The 21445-nt window shown below is 44.9% G+C and overlaps 1 protein-coding gene across 1 annotated transcript in view; it reads left to right on the top strand.

The window, feature by feature from the left end:
• The window catches only part of camsap3 (calmodulin regulated spectrin-associated protein family, member 3), a 188081-nt gene extending 176781 nt beyond the window's left edge, over positions 1 to 11300 (top strand). Inside the window, exons 15-17 of the mRNA XM_048618013.1 lie at positions 2123 to 2241; positions 4273 to 4391; positions 7707 to 11300. Coding sequence (XP_048473970.1) covers positions 2123 to 2241; positions 4273 to 4391; positions 7707 to 8009 — 541 coding nt within the window. The 3' untranslated portion in view covers positions 8010 to 11300. The remainder of the gene's footprint in view (positions 1 to 2122; positions 2242 to 4272; positions 4392 to 7706) is intronic.
• The last annotated feature ends 10145 nt before the right edge of the window (positions 11301 to 21445 follow it).

The raw sequence follows: 21445 nt of genomic DNA, 5'->3' as shown, positions 1-21445 counted from the left end.
AGCAAAGTTCAGCCTTAGAGCTGGGAAGCTACCCCCTGTATTCACATCTGTGAATATTCAGCACACTGTACTGAATACATCATTAAAGATGAAATATTTATTGCATTGGATTGAGAGATTAGGAGACATTCCACAAGTTTCATGTGGTGCAGAGACTAGTGTAATATTAAATAAGCCATTATTGTTTTTAATAGATCTTTTTTCCTCTTTTTAAAACTACTTTGGCCCCCACCTCAGTATGTTTCTACACCAGGGAAATATCTGACCTTCAAATTTTTCACTACATTATGGGATTTTGTGTTGGGTAGACAGTTTTTAAATTTGTTTGTGGGACGTGGATATCTCTGGATAGGCCCAACATTTATTGCCCATCCCTAATTGCCCCTGAGAAGGTGATGGTGAGCTGCTGCCTTGAACCGCTGCAGATCACTTGGAGTAGGGACACCCGCAGTGCTGGTAGGGAGAGAGTTCCAGGATTTTGACCCAGCGACACCGAAAGAACAATGATGTATTTCTAAGTCAGGATGGTGAGTGACTTGGAGGGGAACTTGCAGGTGGTGGAGCTCCTATGTATTCTGCTGCCCTTGTCCTTCTAGATGGAAGTGTTTGGGGGTTTGGAAGGTGCTGTCTGAGGATCATTGGTGAATTTCTGCTCCAGTTGTGTTTATCCATAGTTCAGTTGCTTGCATCTGAGTGAGAAGATTATGCAGACCAGACCCACCTGAACACATCATTTAGATTGTCTGTAATGAGGGAGCATAGCATTGCCAAGCGTGCTATTAAACTAAGGCCTGAACTGTCCCCTGAAGAGCAACTAAAAGATCCCAGGCCCTATGCTGAAGGAGAGCAGGGGAGCTGTCCCTGGGATAAGGCGAATATCTTCCCTGAATCGACATCTTTGATTTTCACCTTACTTCTGGAGTTTTTGACTTCCACGTAATTTGACCACCATGACGGCAGTGGTTACACTTCGAAAAAGTGCTTTGGAATGTCCTGAAGTTGTGAAAGGGACTGGTTAAATGAAAGCTCTTTCCATGAGTTGTTTGTGGCGATGTTGGAAGAGAGGGTCGTTGGTGATGGTGGTTTTGACCCTGTACCTAACAGGGCCTTATCGGTGTTCCAGGTCCTGCACGCGTGCTCTTGAGGCAAACAGTCACCTGACAAACAAAGGCCTAGATTTCCTAATCCGGGCGCAGACAATAAAACACCTCCTTAGATGAATTGTCACCGGTAAACGTCACAGCAGGTTGTGTAGAAAGTAAATCAGGAGACTGGGCCCTGTGGTCTCCTGGACCAGGCCTTTGTTTCTGTTCCGCATGAACCAACTCCCTCTTTAGTTAATTCCATCAGCACAACATCCGTCCTTTGTTTGTTCAGTCCCCTCATTTATGCTTCAGTGGCTCCTTGTGCTGGCAAGTTCCATGTTTCAAGTGATTGGGAAAAACTCCAGCAGTAGCGCTTGTTTGCTGTGGAACGCAGCCAGTTTTTATTTTCTCTCTGAACTGGGCCTTCTATGTCTTAAGAGTCGTCTAGCACAGAAACAGAGCCTTCGGTCCAACTCGTTCATGCCGACCAGGTTTCCCCAAACTAAACTAGTCCTGTCTGCGTGCGTTTGACCCATATCCTTCTAAACCTTTCCCAGTCATGTAATTATCCAAATGTTGTAACTGTACCTGTACCTACCCCTTTCTCTGGTAATTCATTCTATACATGCACCACCCTCTGTATGGAAAAAGTTGCCCCTCGGGTCCCTTTTTAGAACTTTCCCCTCTCACCTTGAACTTTTAAACTCCCCTAACCTGCGGAAAAGTCATAGAGATGTACGGCATGGAAACAGACCCTTTGGTCCAACTCGTCCATGCCAACCAGATATCCCAAATAAGTCTAGTCCCGTTTTGCCAGCATTTGGCCCCTATCCCTTTAAACCCTTCCTATTCACATACCCATCCTTCTTAGAATTTCAGTCTAGGCTGGCAGACTGGACTAGAGGATACTATTGATACTATTGGCTGCCAAACTGTGAAGATGTTTTCTTTTCCCTGTCGCATTTTTTGTTTACTGTTTTAAAATGTGTTTTTTTTTTGGTTTGCTCCTCTCCCTTCGTCTCCCCCATCCCCACCAGGGCGGACTCCCCTTCAGGGCTGCCGTCTCCTGGCCGGCTGGTGGGCAATCACAACGGTGAGAAAGACTGGGAGAACGCTTCGACCGCCTCATCGCCAGCATCTATCCCGGAGTACACAGGTGAGTGGCCTCACGAGGAGGCTTGGGAGAGGGGCTGGCGATGTTCCTGCTGTGAGGAAACCAAACCGCGAGGGCAAAGAAGAACCTCGCCGCAGGCTGCGCCTGTTTTAGAGTGTGTTGCGGAAAAAGATTTTACAAAACTGGGGTGGCACGGTGGCTCAGTGGTTAGCGCTGTTGCCTCACAGCGCCAGGGACCCGGGTTCGATTCCAGCCTCGGGAGACTGTCTGTGCGGAGTTTGCACGTTCTCCCCGTGTCTGCGTGGGTTTCCTCCCACAGTCCAAAGATGTGCAGCTTAGGGTGGATTGGCCGTGCTAAATTACCCATAGTGTTCAGGGATGTGAAGGCTGGGTGGGTTAGCCATGGGAAATGCAGGGTTACAAGGAAACGGGTCGGGGTAGGTGTGTGTCTGTGTGGCGTGCTCTTTGGAGGGTTGGTGTAGACTTGATGGGTCGAATGGCCTGCTTCCGCATTTGTAGGGGATTCTAAAAACAGTCTCTGTGGCTGAAGAGCATTCAGTTCAATGGGCAGGTTGGAGAAGTTGGTTGTGTCAGTGGCCATGAGGAGGTTGTGAGGAGATTTAATGATGGTGCCCGTGAGAAAAGTGGTGAGGGATCGTGACGTGGTAGAGAGAGAGAGAGAGAGAGAGAGAGAGAGAGAAACCATCATCATTGGTGAAAGGTTTGAGAACCTGAGACATTGGTTCAAAATGATTGCAGAATGAAGGTGTGAGGAAAATTTTTTTTTTTGGCAGCAGCTTGTTAGGACCTGCCTGAAGGAAGCAGATTCAATCATAACTTTCCACCAGGAATTGGATAAACTCTTAGAGAGAGCCATGGAACATAGAAACAGGAATAGGCCTTTCAGCCCCTCTAACCTGTGACCTAACTCCATATACCTGCATTTGTCCCATATCCCTTCATATTTGTTAAGCAAAACATATTTATCTATGTCAAATTTCAAATTAACAACTGATCCACCACCGTTTGTGGAAGAGAGTTCTAAGCCTGTACCATCCTTTTGTATGTAGAAGTGCTTTCTAACATCTCGTGAATAGTCTGTCCCTAACACTCTGAGCCCCTTGTTCCAGGCTTGAAAGTATTGGAGCATTTGGGTCCAGCTGAATCACTCTTGCAGAGTGGATATGATGGGCTGAATGATCTGTGTTGTATCAATCCAGTTGGAAAAAGAACTTGAGCTTATCGGGGTGGTTGATCAGGTGGGTTTTAATTGTGGGCTTTCACTGCAGCATTGAATGCTGGGATATCACTGCCTCCATTACTTGCCAGAGAACTGATTAGTATTGCAATCCATAAGCAGGACGCTGGGAGGAGGGAGATACTGGTGCATAAGGGAGGTTTGGAATATTGCCCCTTGGGGGGCTGGAGGGAGGAGGCAGTGGCCTTGAAGTATCGAGCAACCAAGATGATAAATAAGAGAAGCTTCAATTTCTATCCTTGGAGCAGCAACTGTTACGGGTTGAAAACGATGAGAGGATTTCTGAGAGGGGATGGGATGAAGCTTTTCTTTCAGGGCACCAGTAGGGTGAGAATTGAAGGTAGTTTGCAACAGAACTGATCAAAAAGGGAGAGTTTCTTTTACTAATGAATCATGTCATGATCTAGGCTGTAGTCCTGAATAGGGCTGTGGTAATCTGATAAATATTTGAAGGGTAGAAGTTAGCAAGTGTTATGAGAGAATAGTACCTCAGTGAGAGCTTCAAGCCACTGGACTGTGGTAGAAATGGTCAGGTTACTGGCAGGTCGAGGTTAATTCTGACTCCCCTTTTTCAGTTATAAAACCCAGAGATCTCTGTTTCCTAAATCTTGGACACTGAGGCCATCTTATTTCCAGTGTTGCTGTTCCAGCCATGGAATAGCAAGAATATTGAGAGATCAGAAAGGCCATTTGGCCCCTTTGTTTCATTCTATCCAACCTGGAGCTCTCCGCATAGGCCAGCAATAGAATCTCTCCCCTTCGCTCAATTCTCCACCGAGTTTAGCTGAAGAAATGTGTGCCCTTTTCTCTTGCAGGTCCCAAGCTGTACAAGGAGCCCAGTGCCAAGTCGAATAAATTCATCATCCAAAATGCGATCACTCGCTGCTGCCTGGCAGGAAGGGTGAATGAGCCCCAGAAGAACAAGATATTGGAGGTAAATTTGGCCTATCCACTCTTTACCTTTCCAGGCAGCCTGCCACTCTCAGCAAGAACGAAAGGGGGAACTTAGTGGTTTTTTAAAAAATGTAGACACAGTCTGTTATGATCTGGGGCATTCTGCCTGTAAGGGCGGCTGAAACAGATTCAGTCAAAACTTTCAGAGGATGAGGTTCGGTCTGTCTGCCCGTCAGTCTTGGTCTCTATCACTGTGCATCTTGCCCTGTTTGTTTGCATCCAACATTCGAGAGCAAAATAATTTCTGAAGTTAAAGTGGGCATTAGTAAATGCAAGATTTTAAGATTTCACCTGCCAACCCTATTTGGCTTAGCCCTTGAGAAATGGTGGGCATGGAGAATGCCACCGTATGTAGAGGATTGGCATTGGAAATTTCTCTCCGATCCTTAAGATACAGTGGACAAGTACTCAGCATGTCATATCGATGCAAACCGCTGCTTTGCATTCCATTCAGACTGCCCTTTGTATATCTGCCTCTCTTTGTTGCAAGAGGAACTTGCTGTCGACTGAATTACAAAATGCAAATGACTGAAGTCACATCAGAAAATGTGCGGGCATTATCGAAACATATTTACATCTTGTTTGAATAGCTGTCGTCTGGTGCTGGTGCGGGAAGCTTGCGCTTTTGTTTTTTTAAGAAGGCCCAAAAGCAAATTGCATGTCGGGTGTTTGAAAGCTGAGGGGGGTTCCTGCTTTTTACTGGGGTGCAATCATCCATTAAAGCAGCAGGATGGAATTGGTAGCAGCCTTACAGCCCTGATCTCCATCCTGCTAATTGCCTACGTTGCAGTAGCAGGCAGCTAAGTCAATATCGCAGGGATTCAGAAACGCTCCAGTAAAGCCAATTATCGACCAGCTCCCACATATCAGCAGGACTCCGGCATTGGTGCAGGACTCAGCAATCCTGGAATTCCCAGCAATGCAGCTGCTTTTAATGGGGCTGCTTATTTTTCTGGCAGTAATAAAAAAAAAGCCTTCAATCTCTTTTTACTTGCCAATAATTTAAAGGATTCCTTAACCTGCAGTTTCTGCCTAAGCAGCTTTATTAACATTTGACTTAATTGCTTAAGGAATGTGCCTCCATTTATTGAAATCATGGCTGATCTATGTTCAGTCTCATCCTTCTACATTGCCAGCAATAACTTCATGGATCTCGGAATTAAAATGATGGGTTTTTTAAAACTCATTTGATTGTCACATGAACTCTCATTGCCACACTTTCACCTTGCGTAAACCTAACCGTCTAAAGCTGTACTTCCAGAATGCAAAGTAAATCCCTCACGCCCATTTCTGGACTATCACTTGCTGTCCAGCAGCACACTCCCCTCCACCCTGCAAAATTTTCATGTTCCTCCAATTCTGGCATCTCGCATATCCCCTGGATTCCTTTGACTCACTGCTTGCTTTCAGCTGTTGAAATATGGATCATTTCTTTAAACCAAAAATCCAGGACTTATTTGCACGTTTTCCCTGTGTCTGTGTGGGTTTCCTCCAGGTGCTCCGCTTTCCTCCCACAGTCCAAAGTTCGAGTCCTAGAGCTGTACAGCATGGAAACAGACCCTTCCAACTCATCCATGCTGACCAGATATCGTAAATTAATCCAGTCCCATTTGCCAACATTTGGCCCATATCCCTCTTAACCCTTCCTATTCACTTACTCATCCAGATGCCGTTTAAATGTACCAGCCTGTACCACTTCCTCTGGCAGCTGATTCCACGCATGCACCACCCTCTGCGTGAAAAAGTTGCCCCTTAGGTCCCTTTTAAATCCTTTCCCTCTCACCTTAAGCATATACCCTCTAGTTTTGGACCTCCCCCTACCCCAGGGAAAAGACCTTTGGCTTCTTACCTTGTCCATGCCCATCATGATTTTATAAAAGGTCACCCCTCGGCCTCCGATGCTCCAGAGAAAATGGTTCTGACCTATTCAGTCTCTCTCTGTAGCTCGAGCTCTCCAACCTCGGCAACAAGCTGGTAAATCTCTTCTGGACCCTCTCGAAAGGGAAGATTCACAAAATGGAGCCCCAGGCCACCTCAGACTGGGACAGCAGTTTCCATTTAAAGTGGTTTCACTTTGGAGCTAATCAGACAGGCCTGGGCCAATTTATACTGTTTATGGAAGAATATCTCCAACATCTACCACACTTTGGATGGAATCCTTCCTAAATTTTGCTCCTGAAAGTTTCATCCTAGAACCCCTACAGAGTGGAAGGAGGCCATTCGGCCCATCAAGTTGGCACTGACCCTCCTTAAAGCATCCCACCATAACTCCACAATTACCATGGTTGCACATCCCTGGGCACTATGGGTAATTTAGCATGACCAATCCACCCTAACCTGTTCATAGTTCCTTGAAAGTGGAGTCACAGATAAACAGGATAGTGAAGGCAGCGTTTGGTACGCTTGCCTTTATTGGTCAGTGCATTGAATGTAGGAGTTGGGAGGTCATGTTGCAGCTGTACAGGACATTGGTTAGGCCACTTTTGGAATACTGTGTGCAACTCTGGTCTCCTGCCTGCCCATGGTCCATATCCCTCCATTCCTTGCATATTCATATGCTTATCTAAAAGCCCCTTTAAATGCCCCTGTTGTATCTGCCTCCACCCACCCCCACCTATCACCCTGTGTTTTAAAAAAAAAAATAAAATTGCCCCTCCCCATTTCCTTTGAACTTACCCCTCTCACCTTAAATGCATGCCCTCTAGTACTAGACAGTTCAACTCTGGTGAAAAAATCCTGACCGTCAACCCTACGTGTGCATCTCATAAGTTTTACAGACATCTATCGGGTCTCCCCTCAGCCTCTGTCGCTGCAGAGAAAACAACCCTAGTTGGTCCAGGAACAAAAACAAAGTTGCTGGAAAAGCTCAGCATGTCTGGCAGCATCTGTGAAGGAGAAAACAGAGTTAACGTTTCGGGTGTGGTGACCCTTCCTCAGTTTGTCCAGCCTCTCCTTATAGCTCATACCCTCTAATCCAAGCAGCATCCTGGTAAACCTCTCCTGCACCCATTCCAAAACCTCCACATCCTACTCTAAGTGAGGCCTAACCAAAATTCTTAAAGCTATAACGTGACATCCCGATTCTCGTACTCCGCTCCCCGACCAATATAGGCAAACATGCCATTTACCAGCCTATCTACTTGTGCGGCCACATTCGGGGAGCTGTGGACTAGGAGCCCAGGATCAGGATTTGGGTTATTTTAATCTCTGCTGTTGTATAAAGCTGGGTGTTCCCCAGTTTAGTGGGAGTTACTGTTGACTGCTGTCATCACTCTTGCTCTCTCTCTGCTCACAGGAAGTGGAGAAAAGCAAGTCAAATCATTACTTGATCCTGTTCCGTGACAACAGTTGCCAGTTCCGGGCTGTGTACACCTATTGTCCAGACTCTGAGGACATGCACCGCGTGGCCGGTGTCGGGCCCAAGGTCATCACTAAGAACATGATCGAGGGAATCTACAAGTACAACTCCGACCGCAAGCAGTTCACCCAGATCCCCAGCAAGACCCTCTCGGCCAGCGTCGACGCCGTCACCATCCAGGGTCACTTGTGGCAGGCAAAGAGGCCGGGTACCCCCAAGAAACCAGGACCGTCCAAATGATGGGCTCGCTGCCATCAGGCCACCCCTCCTGCCTACCCCACCCCTCCCCCAAACCCCTACACAGACAGATGGCTTTTGGGCCCTGGTTTGCCAATTGTTTTGTCCTCCCCAGCGCCTGTCTGTCTGTCTCTCTCTTTTAATTTTTCATTTTCTAATATTCGCCAAGGGCGATTGAACCATGCCAGGGCCTTTTGCCATCTCTGCATGCTGCCATCACTCGCCTGGGGCACATCGCAAGCAAGCGTGTCGCTGGTTTTGTTGGACCGTACCCGTTCTGGGAAGGAGTTACAAACCCAGCTCCCCGATGGGTTTTCCCCAGTGGCTTTGTCGAGTGATGGAGTCGAGAGGTTGGGCTGCGGCTGTGTCTGAACTTCGAAGCAAGGACTTGTGGACGGGTCAAAAAGTTCTTTTTTTTTTAAAAAAAAAAGGAAGGTATACAAATAAATTAGATGTACAAATTTTTGAGGTTAAATTCCTGAAGGTTACTACTGATGATTGAAATGTTGTCTGTATATAATGGAGCTATTTAAATGATTTAGCTGTTTGTATAGATGAAATATTTAAGGTACTCTGTCACTTATTGGAATCTATGATTGGGAGGTGGTAACGATGTTTGCAAGTTACTGTGAATAACTTGCTCCAGTATTTGAGTGCGATCTGAGTTATTAACTATTCAAATAATCACTAAAACCATTCCTACCTGCCTGCTTTGTGGAGAGCATGGGGAAAAAGTATCTTGAATCAATAGCTTAATAAGCTCTGCATTCTCACAGCATTGAGTGCTGGCATGGGGCTTCAAGGAACGTTGCAGCCTAGCTGTGAACCCAAACTCTTCCTCCCCTCCCCTCCCCTCCCCACACTAACTGCTTGAATTTGCCCAGGATCGATCCGGTCTTTATTTGATTGTTTTGAATCTCATTCAGATTTGACCTTGCACCATCTGCCAAGGCCTGGGCTTGGGCCTGTCTGATTGGCTCCGAAGCTCACTCCGTGAAACCGCTCTCAATCCCAGACATTCTGGTCTCTGTTTGGTGAATTTTGCCTGCTGACGCATCACTTTGCGGACATGTTCTGAGTTTGGGGTCTCGATGGTGATCCGATCCGACGTAAACCTCACCTTCTCACTTCCTACTGGAGCCTCTGAGCCAGCCAGGACTTTACTTTGAACTTTCCCGACTAAATCTAGTCCAGTTTATTGATCTGTAACGTGCAGGCTTAGGATCCCATAAGAACATTTCGGTCTGTCTTTGTTATTATTCAGAATGTGGTATCTCTGTTAAGTGTGCCACATAGAGGAGCTCACATCTATACTGACAACAACAGGAGCAAGGAGCCCTGATCCAGTACACCTCCTGTTTCTTAACAATCTGATCAGCTCCGAATGCGTTTGGAGCCTGTTGTTGAAAATGGCTGGATTCTATGTTGTTCATTTGATATCTGTTATTTTGTGTTCCTTTCTGCTGTTCTCCACTCCAGATTGATTCAGGGATTTCCAGGGAAATAGCCTGAGCCACCTAGAATTTTGCAATGACAGCTGAATCTCACTCTCACATGCGGCAACGAGCCTGAATGGGATTTCTGTGCACTGTTGGTATCTCTCGTTGACACCACCAACACCCCCCCACCCCATACCCCTCCTGTCTGTCTCTCCCCCTCTCCCTTTTCCCACAGCAAACTGAATTGGATGCTGTGCCATTGTGTAGCATTCCACTGAAGCCCTGCCAAAAGTTGTCATCAATTCCACTGCAAGTGAAAGGGAGATGTCCAACAGCTTTTACAAATTTGAGCTTGTGACCTCCTTGAGTTAAGTGACTCAATTCCTAGTCTGCATTCTCTGCAGTGAAAAGATCGGACATTTGCTCTGTGGACAAAGGCTCAGTTACCTGTTGCTTGGGTCCACCTTGTCTGTTCAGAATGCGATTGAGTCTGTTAAGAGAACAGCATTGGCTCATTAAGTGGCCTGGTGTTATCCATCAGGGCTGTGGGGGTGGAGGGGGGAGACTGAATTCCGTTTGGTGAATGCGAGGCTGTGCTGATTGTAGCTTGTACACATGTTAAATGTACGTGCATATGTGTGTATATATATATAAAAATAGACACCCAAGGAATGAAAAATCCCAGAAGTAATTATGCACGTTGCCTAATTTTAGCATTTATGTTGTGGCACTTAGACTGTGAACTGGGTTGTGTGGGTATCGGAAACAGGGACAAAAATTAGGATTCAGCTCTGGACTGTTTTGTTGGATTTTGCCGATTTTTATTTTGGTTCTGCTTGGATCAGATAAATGGAGTTTTTATTTCTTTCTTTTCACTCCCTTGTGTACTGCTTCCGCACTTGGCTGGTAAACGGGTCACAGCATGGTCAGGCTGTTGGAGTTACTCGGAAGTGTCCTCCACTTGGCCGAGGAAGTCGGGGCCTTTTCCCCGAGCCAGTCCTCGTCGACCCCGTTTCAAAGAAGCTGTTGTCGCTGCTTAACAGGTCAGAGTAGTCGGTGCAGAGTGATTGTCTGCTGGAGCGTGTTGGTGGAGCTGTGCTGACTCACCCTAAACTCCTCCACCCACAAAGGAACTACAGAGCAACTTGAATGCTGACAAACAAGGATCTTGAGGGATGGCGGGACCAGCCGTTTGGGAATGTACCCACTTGTCCCCACTGCCATTTCCACCTTTTCCATTTGTGTGGAGTTGGATGTTCAGCAGATGTAGTTGTAAACATGCCCCCCACCCCCAACCCACCTCCCCGAAAGAGAGGACAATGAGAATAAATATTAATTTTCCACATTGCAACAAAAGGACATTCACTAATATGTATATATTGGACCCACCCTGGTGAAGCTGGCTCTTTTATCCCCCAAAAGTCGGATTTGATGAAACCTCTCGCGTTTTTTTGTTCTTGAAAGTGGATATCACTTCGCAGTCGTCCTGTGGGACTAGGTTTCCTGGATTTTGCTGGAAAGCTTTCACTCGATCTACGGACTGTACTAGAAACACACGCAGTGGGAAAAGACACCCTGCCTTTCCCAAAATGGGACCCATCAACCACTGTGGTGATGTTGCTAAACCCCTCTGGGGCCTGTTGATGACCAGTAAGTAAGCCTGGACTCAAATTGTTTTTATTTTTAACCCAATGTGTAACATGGTACAGGGTACAACGCTCGAGATGTGACCTTTGGGTTTAAAATGGACTCTGATGTATGTGTCTACAGATGTGGAACGTGGACTCTGTAATATTAGGAGGCGTAACATGAAAAAATGACCTTGGAAGTTTAATAAAAACAGTTTACCAATTTACAAGAAGTATTTGTTTGTGTCTGCCTGAATTAAGACCCTACTAAACAGTACGACATTACAATAGTGTGTGATAAGCTCCCACATAGAAGAAGAGCCCGTGGGGTCCCAGGAAATTTGGCAGACTGGATCCAGAATTCGCCAATTGGGAGGAAGCAGACGGTGATGATCGAGGTGTGTTTCTGTGACTGGGAGCCGATATCCATTGGGGTTCCACAGGGATCAGCGTTGAGGCTTTTACTGTTTGTGGAATATACAAATGATTTTTAGACTTTAATGTCCAAGCTTTAATCCGTAAGTTTACAGCTGAATACGAAAATTGGTGAGGTGGTAAATGGGACAATTACAGGAGAACGTAGGTGAGCCGGTGTACATAGGGTTAATGCTAGTTGTCTTTTCCCTAGGATGGTGGATTTCAAGAAAGGAGGACACATTTTCAAGGTGCGAGGAGAGAGATTTTAAAAAAGACATGAGGGTCAATTTTTTTTTTATTTACCCGGGGTGGTTCACGTGTGCAATGAACTTCCTGAGGAAGTGGTGGATGTGGGTACAATTAATAGGCATTTGGATAAGTACATGAATGGGAAAGGTTTGGAGGGATATGGGACAGGAGCAGGCAGGTGGGACGAGTTTAGTTTGGGATTATGTTCGGCTTGGACTGGTTGGGCCGAAGGGTCTGTTTTGTGCTGTGTCACTCTATGACAATGACTCTCAAGTATGAGGACAAACAAGGCAAGTGACCAACTGTAGGACCCTGCGAAGCACTTAGAATCAGAGGGACTTTGGTGAGCGTGCCCAACAGTCCTTAAGGTAGCGGGACAGGTGAATAAAGGTGGTTAAGAAGGCATATGAGATACTTGCCTTGAGGCTTGGTCATTAAGAGTCTGGGTGATGGTGTGGAGAGGAAATGTCATGCTGGAACTACCTAAACAGTTGGTTAGGCCACAGAGTATTGTGTGCAGTTCTAGAATCCACATTATAGGGGGGAATGTGATAGCACTGGAGAGAGTGCAGAGGAGATTTACCAGGATGTTGCCTGGGCTGGAGAGTTTTAGTTATGAAGAGAAATTGGACTGACTGGGGTTGTTTAACTTGGAGCTGAAGAGGGGGTCATGATTGAGATGTAAAAAATTGAGGGGAAAGAACTTTTCAATAATCAGTGTGTGTGGATTTAAGGTGAGGGGCAGGAGATTTAAAGGGGATGTGAAGGAAATCCTTTTCACTGAGGGTGGTGAGAATCTGGAACTTACTGCCTGTGACAGTGGGAGAGGCAGAAACCTTCCTAACATTGAAGAAGTGTTTAGATGTGCTCTTGTGATGCCAAGGCTGGAGAATGGGATTGGAGTGGATAGGTGCTAGTTTTTGACTGGCGTTGGCTCGATAGGCCGAAGGATCATTTTCTGTGCCAGTCAACAGCATTTGACACATTCCTTCATAGGAAGTGATCGCGATGTGCAACATTCTACAGTGGACGTGCGAAGAATAATAAATAGGCCCTTTGAAGAGTTGAAAGCACTGATGTCCTGCAAGGTGGGTTTTAGAAATTTGGTTTAGAACCAAGAATGTCATAGTTGCTAATAGCAGGATAACTTGTCCAGCCACGAGAGAGACTTAAAATCAGTAAAGATTGTGAATGACAATGAGAGAACTTGCCACGCCAAGGAAACATCAGGCAGGCTTCCCGATTTGTCCAGTCAGGACCCCACAAACTCTGAGGCAGCTCTCCAAGCCCCTTCCTCCAAATGAACTCCAGCCCCTTCCCTCCCCTATCTCGGGTCTTCCCTACACTGCCCCCTGCTGTCCTTGGCCACTTCGCTCAACCCCTTCACCTGTGCTTTTATCTGAGACTACCTTCAAGCCTTGAAACAGGGTCACAGAGGGGGAACTGGTTTGGGAGGACCCACAGTAAAACAAAAAGAGGTGAAGGAGATTTAGTGAAGTGAGATTCAGACTGGGCTGTATCTTCCCTATCCCTTCTCCCCCACCAACAAGTATTCTACCTGTCAAGAGGCATTGGCAGCTATTGGCAGGAACTATCAAGGGTCAGAACGATTGAAGGAAATTTGGAACAAGAAAGTCCATAAGTGAAGTGTGGAGGTTTGTATTTCATCTGGGCCTTGGGGAGCTTGTAATTAAACCTTGAACTTTCTCAGTTGGGTGAAGAATAGTGTGGCTGATATTACACATTCATTCCTAGAATGATGGAGTAACATTATGACCCAGTCGTACAGCAACTGTCTGAGTACAATAAGAACATCAATACATGATGTTGGATGTTAAATATAACTTCCCATTGGTTTGAACTGCAATTACATTGATGTGATAAATCAATGAATGTTGATGTGCTTGGCATAGCCTTTGAAGCTTGATTTAAGTTCGCTTTTATTTAAAACAAAATACAGAAATTTAATTTCAAGAGTGCGGGCAACTTTGCATTTTATTGGTAAGTGGCCAGCAATGGGATTGGCTTTGTACCAATTCAACAATTCCATTTAGTGTAAACATCCAGTTGTCCAAAGAAAATTATTAATATATAAAAATATCTGACAGTCTTGACAAGTTGGAACTTTAAGCAATGTCATTTTTCATACTGAGTCGGTCAAGTGTATGCCTTTTGTCCATCACTACTTCCATGAGATATGGGTGTTGCTGTCCATCCCTTAATTACCCTTGAACTGAGTGTCTTTCTAGGGCCACTTCGCTGCACCCTTATACTTTGTTTACTGTTTATTTAATACAATGTCACTTGTACCTAGGTACAGTGAAAAGTGGATAAGGGCTCCACATTCTGATGGCATCTTGGATTACAGAATAAATTACTGAACAAATTGTATGAATGGTAAAATACTGATTAAATTGATTATTACCAAAACTGAAGCAGCTTTCAAAGTTCATCCTTCCCTCTCTGCGTCTCCAGTTGGTCACACCAGATGTCGTTGCTGAGGTCCTGGCAATTGTGGTCCTTTCCTTATCACCACTGGCGCCATCGCTTCTACATCTGCTGCCTCCGAGCTGGAGACGGTCGCACTGCGGGGGTCCCACACCACCTACATCGGGCAGGGCCTGGCTCCAGGTCTTGGCCTTTCTTCTGATGCCGCCACTGCCTGAGAAGGAGTGGTTATAGAGTTACACAGGGCCCTGGCCTCCTGCAGCAGCAATGCCAAAACAAAAAAAAAGTTGCTGAGCTGGAAAGACAGCGATGAAGCCGTGAACCCACCTCATGAGCCAGGAGTGGCCAAGCCCCTCGCTCGGGAGCCAAACACTGCCAATGCTGCCATCTTGGAAAATGGCAGAGGTGCAAGAATGTATTGTTTACAGTGACTGACTCTGACAGTGTGATCCATAAATTGTCCCTTTATCACAAGGGGAGGGAAAGGGAGATGCTACTTTCTGTACCTTGGACCCAAAAAAATGGCCATAATGAGTTAACTATTGTGTTTCTAACCACTGTTAGTTCAAAATCACTCTGTCCCTGTCTGTCTGAATTATTTCATCTTTTCACCATCCACTAGTAACTTATTTATTTTTGAGTCTAAACTGCTATGCAAACCACATAATGGCTATTTATTTTTTAAAATAATGGATGGGGAAATTACCCCTGTGTTTTGTACTTTTGGCAACTGTTGTTGCTAAAGTCCTCATTTTGCCTATGCTATCATCTGACTGTCCACACTAGAATTTTAATCTATTTTCTCCAGTAAATTTAAGTGCTTTTAAATTTTGGAACATCATTTGACTCTTAATTCTCTGGCAAATTATCATCTCTATGTCTCGCTTGTAATTCATAAAAGTACAAATTATGAAAGAATTCATTAGAAATTTATGCCAATACTGAAGATCTCCAACAAGCTGGCATAATTATATTCTGTTGGAAGAAGCTGAGGGCATTCAGCCCAGTGAATGTATTCCACTGTTCATTTTACCATTATTTATCTAATTTTTTTACTCCATTTATCTGTACATTCCATATTAATAAGCTGCTAATAAAATATCTATTACTCAATTTGGAGGTTTTCGATTTACAGCCTCTTGGTAGCAAGGGATTGCCAGAATCATACTACACCTTGTTGGAACAAGTGTCCAGCTCTAATGAGGACTCGTCTAGACTCAACGTTAGCTTGTTCTCTCTCCATGGGTGCTGTCTGACCTGCTTTGATCTCCAGCATTTTTTGTTTTCAGTACAGCTTCCAGCATCTGCAGTATTTCGCTCCTGCTTTCTAATATCACTGTGCAACAGCGGACTCCAAGCTTAAATTCGTGTTCCCTTTGTTTGGTTATCTCCTTTTTAGTCCCTTTTATTTCTTGTATTCTTTCATTCATTCATGGGATGTGAGCATTGTTACCTAGGCTGGCAATACCCATCCCGAATTGAATATAAAATTGTAAGACATTGGAAATGATGAAGTATTTGGATTTGAGCTATAAGGACAGGTTCACTGGCCTGGGGCTATTCTCCCTGGAGCATTGGAGGCTGAGGGGTGACCTTATAGTGGCTTATAAAATCACGAGGGGTATGGATAAGATGAATTTTCCCCCAGGGTAGGGAAGTCCAAAACTAGAGGACACAGATTGAAGGTGGGAGGGGAAAGATTTAAAAGGGGCAGCTTTTTCACATAGTGGGCAGTGCATCTATGGAATGAGCTGCCAGAGGAAGTGGTGGAGGCTGGTACAATTACAGCATTTAAAAGTCATTTGGATGGGTACGTGAATAGGAAGGGTTTGGAGGGATATGGGCCAAATGCTAGTAAATGGGACTGCATTAATTTGGGATATCTGGTCGGCATACACGAGTTGGACTGAAGGGTTTGTTTCTGTGCTGTATGACTCTATGACACAGGTCCGACTGAATTTCAAGATTATTACTGCTCCCGATAAGTTTACTTTCATGCAGATTGTTTCCTAGTAAACCTCTGCAATTTCCGAGTGTAACTGCCCCAAAACACTTCTTTAAAAATGTATAGGAAATGGTAAAACAGCACACCTTTTCAGTTAAAGTGATCCTTTGAAGCTGAAGCTTATCCATGCTGCAGCCTTTTGCAGAGTATTCAGTTTTGGATACATTGATTTTGACAAAGTCCATTCACCAGCTCTCACTTTAATGGGTACAAACTATGTGCGGAGGCTGAAACAAAATTTTCATGTGAAATTAGACGCAGTTAGATTTCTGCAGCTTCCAGTTAGAGTGGAAGTTCTCAAAATGGCTTGTTTAAAGCATTCAGTAATACTTCATAATGGTGCAAAATTAACTCTTGTGGACCCCTAATGCCTGGTACTACATGATTAGCATCAGTAGTATCAACCACATGACTACTGGATTCTGTAACAACTCATCTGTTATTTATGTTCTTCAAGGAAGGAAACCTATTATCTTTACCTGGTCTGGCCTACTTGTGTAGTCAGACCCACAGCACTGGAAATGGTAGGAGGAGGCCATTCAGCCCTTCAAGCCTGCTCCACCATTTCATAGGATCATGGCTGATCATCCAACCCAGTCCCCTGTTCCCACTTTCTCCCACACCCTTTGATCCAATAAACCCTAAGAACTGTATTTAACTTTGTGAAGTTGAAAATCAACCACTATATTGAAATGGGCCGGCAAGCCTGTCAGTAGTGTACAAGGACCCATGATGTTGATGGTAGCATATTAGCATGGATACAGAATTGGCTAACTATTAGAAGAGTTGGGACAATAGGGGGCATTTTCAGGATGGCAACCTGTAACTAGTAGAGTGTCACAGGAATCAGTGCTGGGGCCACAATTATTTGTGATATACATTAATGACTTGAGTGAGGAAATGTAATATAGCCAGGTTTGTGAATGACACCAAACATTGGTAAGTGGTATACAAGGATCCTACAGAGGGATATAGACAGGTTAAACAAGTGGGTAGAAACTTCACAGATGGAATCTAATATTGGAAAATGTGAGTTTGTACATTTTGGCAGGAAGAAGTAGCAAATACTATTTAAATGGAAACGACTACAGAAAGCTGCAATATGGGATTTGTGGGGAGCATGGGGAGGAGGTTTCTGAGCGCATGCATCACAAAAAGCTAGTGCCCAAGATCAATAGAGTCTAAGGTGGCCTTATTTCAAGGGGCATGAAGTATGAAAATAGGGGGGGGTTTTGCTAAAACTATACAAGGCACTAATTACACCATATCTGGAATACTGTGAATAGCTTGGTCGTCTTCTCCAAGGAACGATACGCTGGTGTTGAAAGCAATCCAGAAGAGATTCACTAGGTTGATCCCACGTATGGAGGGACTTTCTGATGATAAGTTGAGTTAGTCAGAGCTGTGCTCACTGGCATAAAGGAGAACGAGAAACCTTATTGATGCATACAAGATCTTAGGAAGCCTGACAGGGTAGATGTTTCCCTTTATGGGAGAGTCTAGGACCAGAGGGGATAATCTCAGAGTAAGGAGTTGCCCAGTTAAGACAATGAGAATTGTTTCTCTGATTGATTGTAGTGAAGCTGCAGTAAAGAATTCCACAGAGGAGTGTCGAGGTCGGGTCTTGTTGAAAATGGAGATACATAGATGTCTAATCATTGAGTGGAGGGTCATGGGGGAAACGGTAGGAAATTGGATTGAGGATTCATAGCCACAAGCTCATTGGATGATTGAGCAGACTCAATAGGCTGAATGGCCTATTTCTGCTCCAATGTTTTATGTAAGCTCACCATCACCTGCTCAAAGGCAATAAATACTTGCCTGAGCAGTCAAATCCACATTCTATGATTAAAAAAAATGTTTCGATATGAATTAAGATTTTACATCCTCTTCAACTTTTGACTATTTACAGCTGGACTAGACTCATCTTTTTTCCACTTGCCCATTGCTGTGAGATATCATCCCTTTTGTCTACTCAATCACTCCCACCTTCTCTCAGCACAGTCAAAGCAAACATTACACCAATTTAACCTCCTTAACACAATCATTACACAGTCACTGATTCCAGGTCTACAATTCAACTCCAAACTTCCCCGTGTCTGAGTAACTAACCGTACCCCGCCCCCAACCTCACCCCCCAAACCCCTTACTCTGTTTTGGATCTTTCAATTGTCCTTGCCTAAAAGACTATTAGGGATGGGCAGTGCTCCAGCTTTTCAATACCAAGGTGGAGTGTGTGTGTTGCATTGAGAAATAGATTCACCTAAACACAAAAGTAAATAAGTATTGACCAAAGGGCAAACGCTTAACATACTAATGCACTGATGCCTTCAAGGTACAATAAGGCCTAGGAAATGCACATGTCAAACATATATTTAAAACAAAGTTGCTGGAAAAGCCCAGCAGGTCTGGCAGCATATGTGACGGAGAAAACAGAGTTAACGTTTCGGGTCTGGTGACCCTTCCTCAGGCCGTCACCGGACCCAAAATGTTAACTCTGGTTTTTCCTTCACAGATGCTGCCAGACCTGCTGGGCTTTTCCAGCAACTTTGTTTTTGTTCCTGATTTACAGCATCCACAGTTCTTTCGGTTTTTATATATTTAAAACATATTTCCTGAAGGGAACTGATAGGATACTGGGAGGAAGTTTCCTTTATTTGGAAAGAATAGAACAAGGGACACAGTTTGAGAATATGTTGTCTTGCTTTTAAGATTGCGATGAGGAGAAATGTTTGCTCTGAGGGCTGTTGGTCTATGGTATTCTCTTCCCCGAGAAATACTGAAGGGTGGGTCATTGAATTTATTCAAGGCTAAGTTAGATAGACTTGAAAGACAAGGGCTTTGGGCTGTGGTGGGGAAGCAGCCAGACATAATAGTGGAGTCGAGACCACAACCACTTGAGTCGTGATCTCAAATGGTGGAACAGGCTCAAAACGGTGAATGGTCAACTCCTGCTCCCCAGGCCTACGGCTCCAAACACACTTAGTACAGACAAATACAAGATGATAGTGAGTAGCGTTCATAGTGCAAAATCTGCCAGATACACAATCGATTTTAGTATCCTAGATATTCAAATGGTACTGTGATAAAGTGAACATACTCTGAAGTTGAGTGACTGAACTGTCAAGGAATTGGACATGAGAAGCCAATGGCTGGTGTAATCCCTCTCAGCCACCCAAAGGTTAGACTTGAGAACAGTCCGACAGCTTCGCTCTACTATGTTTATGCTTGAACAAGGCCATCTCTGGAACTTGCACAAAAAAACCCTTGTATTTTTTGAATACATTTCACAAACATAGATTATCCTAAAACAATTTACATCCCATGGAGGCCATTTTGAAGTGTAGTCATTACATTGTCGGAAACACAGCAGCCAACCCACGCACAACAAAGCCACAAAAATGTGATAACAGTCAGATCACATGCTAACCACATTTAGCAACGGATAAAAAGTGACCAGGATCCTGAGATAAACTCCACCATTATGTGAACTGTGCCATGATTTCATGCCATCTTTTACAGTCTACTGGACCTCGGTTCACTCTAAGACTGCTCCAGGACTGCAGCACTCCCTCAGTATCACACTGGAGAGTGTCAGCCTCAATTATGCGTTCAAGCCAAGAGTGGGATTCACAGCCAACTTCTGACTTAATGAGGAGCGCACTACCTGGAGCTTCAGCTTCACTGGAGTCACTTCAGCACCCTGCAGATGTTGGGCTGGTCATGTTCAATTAGTGCGCAGATTTATAATGCCAGCACCATGATGACAGCAGGAATTCAAACTGATTTAACAAGGAAAAATTAATGTCAGAAAACATTAATTGGGGCAGCATGGTGGCTCAGTGGTTAGCACTGCTGCCTGACAGTACCAGGGACCCAGGTTTGATTCCACACTCAGGTGACTGACTGTGGGGTTTGCACATTCTCCCCGTGTCTGCATGGGTTTCCTCCCACTGCCCAAAGATGTGCAGGCTCGGTGGACTGGCTGTGCTAAATTGCCCATAGTGTTCAGGCATGTGTAGATTAGGTGGGTTATAGGGCGATGGGTCTGGGTGGGAGGTCTGAGGTCCGGTGTGGACTTGTTGGGCCGGAAGGCCTGTTTACACAATGTTGGGATTCTATGGTGAACACAATGTGCAATGTAATGTGCTTGTATCCCTGCCTATCTTTGGGCCAGGAAGTCCCACCTGCTCCAGAGGTGAATCGTAACATCTCTGAACAGCTTGACTAAAAAATGTGCTCGATGTAGAAGTGCACCAGCGTGCAGGGATCCCCAGCAGGCCGGCCCTCATCGGACAGCAGCAACTCTGTTGGCCGAGTTTGTGAGCCAAATGGCTAGCAGCCGCATCCCCCGACATGCTCCCCGGCGAGTTTGCTGTCGGCATGAGACCAACAGGCCATCCCTGTCTGTGACAGAGGGATGACTGCAAGCTGGCAGGAAACGAAATTGATGCACAGTCACACCTCACTGCTGACAGTGGGAATGCCAACAGACCAGCAGCAGAATGTACAAAAGAAATCACAAGGTGGCTGGAGAGAGAGCCCGTCAGCTGGAGAAAGACTTAGGCCCCTCACGTCAAGGCTGGTCATCTGTGCCAGCTGCAGAAGGGACTGGCACTCATTGATCAGCTTCTACAACAGACGATGTTCAATCCAGGAGTGAGATTCACCTTGGATGCAGCCAATCTAATAGTGATAGATATCAGCTGAAACAGATCATATTGTCACTATTGCTTGTGGGAACTTGCTGTCTCCAAATGGGCTGCTGCAGCGATTTCAGTGCTAAAGCACTCCACTGGCTGTAAAGCATGTGACATCCAGAAGTTGTGAAAGGCGCTATATAATTTCAAGTCTTTAACATCAAGAGAGATTTGGGCCATGGGTTAAATGATCACATCAGATCTACTGTTGGGTGTTTGAGAGGTACTGGGAGTTCTGGGTGTGTGTCATTTTGATGGATCAGATGCTTTCTGCAGTTATAGTACCTATTTATCTCTTGGTTATGGATTGCCTTTGGAGGCATTAGGAAGATGAACCCTTGTGGAGACTGTGTCAGTATTCAGAAGAGAATGAAAAACATAAGCCCTGCATATAGAAAGAGGGACAAGAAAGTATAAAAAGTTACCGAAGGTCTCTACTGTCTCCCAAAGTATAGAATCTGCACCCACCTTGACTAATTGCTGGCCTTATCCACACATATTATATATTTGTTGAGTTCACCTTTATTAAGGTAATAAGAACAAATCTTAAGTC

The sequence above is a fragment of the Rhincodon typus genome, chromosome 38 (assembly GCF_021869965.1).
Source record: "Rhincodon typus isolate 14 chromosome 38, sRhiTyp1.1, whole genome shotgun sequence".
NCBI lineage: Eukaryota > Metazoa > Chordata > Chondrichthyes > Orectolobiformes > Rhincodontidae > Rhincodon > Rhincodon typus.
Note: the sequence above shows the minus strand (reverse complement) of the source record. Positions and strands in the feature narration are given on the sequence as shown.